Below are 7,875 nucleotides of genomic sequence, written 5' to 3' on the forward strand. Positions count from 1 at the left end.
TCTAATATATGAAAATGCTGAAGATGAAATCACTGAATCTATTAGCTGAAAATGCTGATGATAGTTGCAATCACTGAATCTAATAGCTGAAAACGCTGAAGCTGAAATCACTTAATCCAATAGCTGAAAATGCTGAAACTGCTAGCTGCAAATGCTGAATCTAATTGCTGAAAATGCTAAAGCTGAAATCACTCAATCTAATAGCTGAAAACGCTGAAGCTGAAATCACTGAATCTAATAGCTGAAAATGCTGAAACTGCTAGCTGCAAATGCTGAATCTAATAGCTGAAAATGTTGAAGTTGAAAGCTGAAATCATTGAATCTAATTGCTGCAAACGCTGAATCTAATAGGCAGATAGCCAGCTAAAATATTAGCAAAATTATGGAGGGCCGGACATGTTGACTTTGACATTAGTGGACCGAAGAGAGTTTTCATCACTGACAGCCATCTCTGCTTGAATATGACTTCATTTCACTGCTTACCTGTAGACTAAGCGGAATCCAGCTTCATTCTCTACCAGCTTCTCAGACACCTTTACTCCTCTGTAGTACATGAGTATCCTGAATTGAGTCCCTTAAGAATTCAGAAACAGGGCATTACAATCAATATTCTCAACTATTTGATAATCTAACAAAACGTTTGATTGGCATTTCTCAGAGAGTGCGAACAAGCGCATCCCAACTTACTTAAACTATTTCCATCTCCCGTCTTGTGCATTATATCCATGAAGTTTACAGTGGCCTCATCACCATCTGCCCCTCCCTCAGCTCTATTCGGTGGACATGCCGGTTGCTCAGGCAACCCAGTTTCACTGGCTGCACCCACAAACATTACTGGATCCTGCTGTTGCCCCGGCAACGGGTGTCCACCAATCAGGCCGTGATTCTGCAGCTGTTGTTGCTCAGGAGGAGGCTCAAAGCCTGTGATTCCTTCAGTGTTAGAGAGAAAGTTAGACTGTCTGCTGGAAAGTACCCAGGATGCTCTCTGCCTGCTGCAGCGACTTGTGCTGACGACCCTACCTGCTTCGGGGTCAATGTTCAGGCCCTTCAGACACTCCTGGAGAATGTCCGGGCTGGCTTCGAGTCCTGATGAGTAATATTGATGAGTTTAAAGAAAGCACTCAATAAATGATATATCCAATTGTTTTCATTTTATAACATTAAATGAATCCCAAGCTGAAATATATGATTCTGTACCTGACATTAAATCTTCTTCCGGAAGGTAAAGAACTCCATCAATAAAAGGCACCACCTGATTCTGAGAATCACAAGCACACATTCAGACAAGTCCACGCCCAGTCATTTCAGTTTTCACCTTTAGTGTTTACTTACATCTTGGATAATATAGGTGTCGAAAACGTTGTCAGTTAGTTCTTGGGATCCAGCAGCAGAACTAGCTGTAAGAGGAAAAAACATCCTTAAAGAAAAGGCTGGCCTCATAGTTGGATTTTTAGGTGGGACCCATTGACAGTATAAGAGAACTGGACTGAGCGATTGTGACGTCACCAATAGAAAATGCCCTACTACCGGTTCCTAACAAAGTCAATCCATTTTTTTTTCTTAATACATACAACTAGTTACTTTTTAGTAGCTTGTTGGAAGTCCACACCCCTTTGACAGGCAATCAAATAGCCGAAACTGCTAGCATGAAGTTAAATATTAGCTAAACTCTAAAATTGCCCGAAAAACTAAAAAGTCTGAATTTGCAAAAATAGCTAGCATGTAGCTAAAATATTACTTTAACTCCAAAATAGTCTAAATAATAAAAAAGCCTAAACTAGCCAAAACCGCTAGCATGTAGCTGAAATATTAGCTAAACTCCAAAATAGCTTAAAAAACTAAAAAAGTCTATATTAGCCAAATAACTAGCATGTAGCTAAAATATTACTTTAACTCCAAAATAGTCTGAATTACAAAAAAGCCTAAATTAGCAAAAACCGCTAGCATGCAGCTGAAACATTAGGTAAACATCAAATGAGCCTAAAAAACCTTAATAAATGTCAAAATAGTTCAAAAAGCTAGCAGAATGCTAATATAACTTTCCACTTTACTACTCTGAGTCCATTTAATATAAAGTAACGACTAATCAACTGATACATTTTAATAATTGATTAGTTGATGATTATTCGTCTAATCGTGGCAGCCCTAGTTGCTAACAGTTGTTTTTTTACTATGCTAATGTTAGCTTGGTTTGGTGAAGTGCTGCTTTAAGCTAGCAAAAATGGCCTAATCATAATTAAAATATTGTGAATAATTTAAGACTGAATAATATTTGTTTATTTCTCAATAGAAATGTTTGGGGTTTCAGTTTCTTGGAGTTGGTGTGTACTTCCTGTTTGGACTTTGAGAGGGGAGGAGTCACTGAGTCCAGTTTTCTTATACAGTCAGTAGTTGAAACACCTATTGAAGCACTTATTAAGAATAATATGGCAATAATGAAACAGCATCCAGTTTTGTCACACATTTCTTTAGATCCTTACCACCAGAAGAAGACTCTTCTGGCCAGTGAAATATTTTATGGGGGTTAGCGTCGTCCTTCTTGTTATCGAACACCAGTTTGAAGCCCTTGGCTCGGAGAGCGCTGCGAAAGTTTCTTTTCCAAACTGAGGGTTCTCCCTGAGCTCGACCATTGCCGCTCACCTCAGCCCAAGCCTATAGGCATATAAAAACAGGTAAACATGCGTTTTAAAAAAACATTTTACAATATAAAAGTGAATACAGTGAAATAAAATATTTAAGATACGTATCTCCACCTTAAAGATAAGAACATCTGTGTCGGTGGAATCCCCTCTCAGGCCGTGCTTCCATGGGATTGAGAACTCTGTTTTCTCTGCATTTGTCCAGGAAACACCTTGGTATTTGCCACTGTCGATTTTGTCCCGCAACCAAGGGATCAGAAGAGGCTTAGAGTGCGCCATTTCTACAAGACAAATATGGCACCTGAGCTCAACAAACTGACCACAGTCGTAGATGGGATCGTCATTTATCCTGAAGGAAGTTCAATAACAAAAAGCGACTCAGATTCAATAGCACATCTGAAAAAATACAAAATAAAGCAATGAAATAATAAATAAAATCATTTTAAAAATAAAAGATTAAAAATATATTACTTGAAAAGGATAATATATTAATTTAAATTGCAATGAAACCATAACAATTTCAAAAATGAAAATACTAGAAAAACAAATTAATGCAAAGTAAAAAATAATATTTAAAATCCAAATTATTTTAAATATTTTAAGATTTTATGCAGTTTACAATAAAGTATCAATTTATAATCGTTTTTTAATTTAGTGGTTGTTCTCCAAAATAACTCTCAGGATTTGAAAAATATTGAAATAAATGTAACTTAATGAATCCAGAAGGCCTACAGAAGTAAAGTCAGGAAAAGAGGAAGCAGTTCAATGACAAATACACCACAATAAAGCTAAATACACAACTTCATGGTTCCTAAAAGAAAGTACAACCAGAAGTTTCTTAAAATCATTTTTGAATTCACTTAAAATGATTTAATGAATCTAATTGTGTTTAAGTCACTGGTGTACGAAGTCCGTAAAAGCATTAGTTTCTCTCCTACCTGTAAAGTGTTGGTGCAGCTGCCGGTCGACGACAGATGTTGACGCGTTCAGATATCAACAGCGTGACTCACGGTAAACTCGAAAACATCCGTATTTAAATGACAGCCACTTTTTATACTGCCATACTTAATTCAATTTTTTATAGCTGGCGTTTCTTCTCGGGAAATTCCGATTCTTCGGTTTCGTTTTCCCGACGTGACGTCAGAGGGGTTTCATCATGAGCTAGCAACGCGCATGCGCACACAGGGGTATGGGTATTCCTGGACACTACGAAGAGTTATTTCTTAGCTTGAAAAATACGATTTAAATAATTAGTGATGCCCTTTTTTTTTAATCTCCATTTGTTTTTAGTTTGTGATCAATAGGAATATGCCTTGTATTATTTTTTGGAATTATTTATTTTTTCCTTAGTTAAATAAAATATTATCTCTATGGTTTATGATATCGTTATTTTTGTTAATAAAGTTTTTTTAAGATTTATTTTTGGGTATATTAAGGATGATTAAAAGCATATTTAAGTACTTTGAAACTACTATTCACTAGGTTCATTATTACTATTTAAATTTTAATTTTATTTCCTGCATACATTTTTAGGAATTTATGTGGCAAATTGTCAATTTTGTTAATAAAGTTTTTTTTAAGACTTTGGGGTATATAAAAGATAAAAATATACGTGAGTCCTTTAAAAATCACTATTCATTTAGTTATTATTATTTAAATTTCAATTTAATTCCCTGCATAGTTTTATAAGCAATTTATCTGGCAAATTGTCAGTTTTGTTACGAAAGTTTTCTTAAAAAATATGATAAAAAATGTACTTAAGTACTTATCAAATTCCCCACTTACTAGATTTATTAATATTGTTATTGTAATACCTGTGTAATACCTAATGCTATTTAATTTCCTCACTACATTTTTAAGCATTTGTCTGGTAAATTATCAATTTTGTTAATAAAGTTTTCTAAGGTTTAAAAGGATGATAGAAAAATACTTAATTCATTTAAAAATCATTACTCACTAGGTTTTTATTATTATTTAAATCTTAATTTTATCCCTGTAATATTTTTTGGGCATTTATCTGTCAAATTTTTTAACCTTCTGGGCTTGTAAGTTCAAAAGTCACTATTATTTTAAACATCCTGAAATGTATGGAAAAGAAACCATCTGTTCTTTGTAGATTTTATTTGTTTCTCAAATACAGGAGTGTTATTGTACAGAAGAACAAAGAATTTCATCAAGAACTGTACACTATTTACATATCTTTTTTTTTCCTTTTTTATGGAAAATTAGATTGTTTTCAAAATAAGCCATAGTATGCACAGACATCAAAATGATAAAAATGAAATGACTATTTCCTCTTTAAATATTACTTATTTATACTCCTCCTTCCCACATGGGAAAGAAATAGTTCTTTTTCTTTGCACCGGCATGACTGATGATTGAACTGAAGCACAATGTTTAGTTCCCAATGTTTTCTAACCATTTTTTTTCTTATTTTTTATTTTTATTTTATTTTACACCCACTGTATTTAATACAATATTTCTGTCAACGTCTGCTCTTTTGTATAGAAGGGAAGACGACTTGAATATGTGGGTTATGATTGTATACTGATCCCATGTGGGGGAAAAAAAAAAAAAAAAATAGGTATTTAAAAATGTTAGGGCAGCAAACCAGCACTTGTGAGAGCTTAAGTTAAAAACCTCCTCATATAAATAATAAAAATGCGTTTATATATTATCACACAGCTGACTGGTGCTGCCCTTCACATAACACAGGATGATGAAGCGAGGGAGCATTTATTAACACTTATGTTTCTCTCTGTCGACGAGTCCATGATCGCACTGCTGGCTGCACGCAGTTTAAAAATCACTCTCATCCTCTTCCACTCTTTTCAAAAGCCAACGGATGATGTTAGTCTTTTCAAAAAAATAATTTATGTAAAAACTAAGCAATAATAGTTTCTCTCTCAACTATTGTCTTTATGACACAGAGTTAATAGGATGTCGATGGCTCTGCTCTTCTCTTGACTTGGTGTTTGCGGCTCCTCAACTTCCCGCCGTGCGTTTCTCCAACTCCACCGAAAGTCAGTTCTTCTTTTGAGCCTCCGGTCACCCCTAAAGTAGACGGGGTTCCCTTCTCATTAAAGGAAAAAACACTTTTCTTTTTAAGTCACTGATCAACGACAAGAAAAAAAAGAGAGACCAGTGTCCAAGGTCACATAAAAAAAAAGACCCTTGAGGGTCTTAAAAAATGATCCTTGGTTTCTTAAGAGATCTGAAGAGGGACGGGGGCTGTACAGTGGAATCCATCTCTATTTTTGCTTTTTTATTTTTTTAAATCTTCTATTTATGGTCTGCCCTTGTACGACGTTCACTCAGACTTTGGTGCTGAGAGTCAGCAGCTCGATGAAGGAGCTAAAGAGGGTGTCCAGCCAGCTCTGGTTGGCCATGCACTGCTGTACGACCTCTTCTTGGCCGGGGTCCTCGGCTGCTTGTTCTATGGTGTTAGTCTGGGAAAAAGGAAAAAAAAATAAACTGTAACGGAGGAAAACACAGTTTCAGATGACTCCAGAAGCACTTCAGTTTACCTCTTTCTTGCACTGTAAGAAAGTGTGGTATTTATAATGATGCAAGGAGTGGTAGAGACTGTAGATTCGGTACGTCTCAGACGAGAGTTTAAGGTCCTAAAAGAAAGACATTCCGATTAGAAACTCGATTTCAAAAAGGAGTAAAAATTAAGTTTTAAGTTCAGCAGAACTCAAAACCAAGAACAGCTGCAGCTCCTGCCACAACGCCAGGCTAATTTAGTCAAACCAGTAGTTTCACTGCCGTCTCTCTTCCTTATGGTGACATAAACTGAACCTAATTCTCCATTAAACTTTCGCTGGAGATGCTGAAGCATTTTGCTAAAAATTGTGGCACTATTTACTTTAACTGCTGAAAATAGTTGCCAATAGTTAGCCAAAAAAGCTAGCTTGTTGCTTATATACTAGCTAAACTCCAAATTCCTCAGTAAACTAAACTAGCCAAAAATGTTAGCCTGTTGCTAAAGTAGAAGTTAAACTCCAAATTAGCCAAAGAAAACCTGAGTAGAGAACACATTAGCCAAAAAAAAAACGTTAGCCTGTTGCTAAAGTAGAAGCTAAACTCCAAATTAGTCAAAGAAAACCTGAGTAGAGAACACATTAGCCAAAAAAAAAAAAAAGTTAGCCTGTTGCTAAAATATTAAGTAAACTCCAAATTGTTTGAAAATGATTATAAAAGATGAAAATTTAGCCCATGAATAGATTTGAATAGACTTAAATATAAAAAAAGTACATTTTTCGGTGCTGGTTGCTCACAACTTTGTTCAACTTTACTAAACTCTGACTCCATAGAATATAAAATAACAACTAATTGACTATTAAATTAGTAGTTGACCATTTTAATAGTCGATTAGTCGACTAATCGTAGCAGCCCTACTAAAAACACACAAAAAGAAGAGACATTCTAGCTAAAATAATAATTTAGTAAAGTGAATCCTTATTGGATTTGAGTTCAAGTATGTGTCCCATTAAATCTGTGTACATTCAGACAGATTTTATCCCAACAGAGGTGCAGCTAGCAAGTTATGATGGGAGAAAAACATAATTTAAAGGTGAAAATCGTTGGGAGTCGTACCTGTGGTTTAGGCAGAGCCTTTTTGACCCTGTTGAGGGTCTTGCGGTTGTAAGCGTCACCGCTTAGCCGCACCCTCACAACGCCCGTGTCCAGCGCATCCACAATTATTTGGGGGTAAGCATGCATAACCTCCTGTAGATCAGAAAGAACAGAGTTTAAAAAAAGAGGAACAGACAGATTTACTTTAGAACAGATGTTTTCTCTGTAAATATGTCACAATTTTATGAACAGACATTTGTTCAAAACGAAAAAAAGTATAAAAATATATAAAGTTTTCACAATTTTAGTAAAAAATAGCTTAAAGTTAATAGAGTAACAGGAAGGTGAGAGTAGATTACCTGGTGTTGAGAGCTCATACTGACTCTCCTCAACAACCTCCTCTTCTGTTCGCTCAGGATGCTGTCGATCTTCCTCATTGGAGGTAGGTAAAGCTCATCTAAAGGCCGACAGATGGAGAGGAAATTTTTAATCAATGCTAAAAGCAAAGCAGGCTGAGCAAATCATCATAGAAAAAAATTATCTAAACGTACAAAGAATGACAGAAGTAGACATAGAAAAAGAATCAAAGTCAAGGCCTGGGGGCCGGATCCGGCCCTCCTGGTAATTCTATGTGGCCCTCCAGGTCATTTTATTTATT

The 7,875-nt window shown here is 35.5% G+C and overlaps 2 protein-coding genes across 3 annotated transcripts in view; both read right to left on the minus strand.

Moving 5' to 3' along the window:
* Positions 1-4,382, minus strand: part of irf3 (interferon regulatory factor 3) — a 7,133-nt gene extending 2,751 nt beyond the window's left edge. The window contains exons 1-8 of the mRNA XM_024284885.2: positions 3,578-4,382; positions 2,754-2,920; positions 2,481-2,652; positions 1,333-1,397; positions 1,198-1,258; positions 1,021-1,086; positions 688-930; positions 484-574 (exon numbers count right to left, since the gene is read on the minus strand). Of these exons, the coding sequence (XP_024140653.1) occupies positions 484-574; positions 688-930; positions 1,021-1,086; positions 1,198-1,258; positions 1,333-1,397; positions 2,481-2,652; positions 2,754-2,918 (863 nt within the window). The 5' untranslated portion in view covers positions 2,919-2,920; positions 3,578-4,382. The remainder of the gene's footprint in view (positions 1-483; positions 575-687; positions 931-1,020; positions 1,087-1,197; positions 1,259-1,332; positions 1,398-2,480; positions 2,653-2,753; positions 2,921-3,577) is intronic.
* A 361-nt stretch (positions 4,383-4,743) lies between these two features.
* Positions 4,744-7,875, minus strand: part of prr12a (proline rich 12a) — an 18,170-nt gene continuing 15,038 nt past the window's right edge. For both annotated transcript variants that reach the window (XM_024284731.2, XM_024284730.2), the window contains exons 12-15: positions 7,577-7,674; positions 7,239-7,370; positions 6,167-6,262; positions 4,744-6,088 (exon numbers count right to left, since the gene is read on the minus strand). In XM_024284731.2, the coding sequence (XP_024140499.1) occupies positions 5,954-6,088; positions 6,167-6,262; positions 7,239-7,370; positions 7,577-7,674 (461 nt within the window). In that variant the 3' untranslated portion in view covers positions 4,744-5,953. The remainder of the gene's footprint in view (positions 6,089-6,166; positions 6,263-7,238; positions 7,371-7,576; positions 7,675-7,875) is intronic.

This window comes from Oryzias melastigma, linkage group LG19, assembly GCF_002922805.2.
Source record: "Oryzias melastigma strain HK-1 linkage group LG19, ASM292280v2, whole genome shotgun sequence".
Classification (NCBI taxonomy): Eukaryota; Metazoa; Chordata; class Actinopteri; order Beloniformes; family Adrianichthyidae; genus Oryzias; species Oryzias melastigma.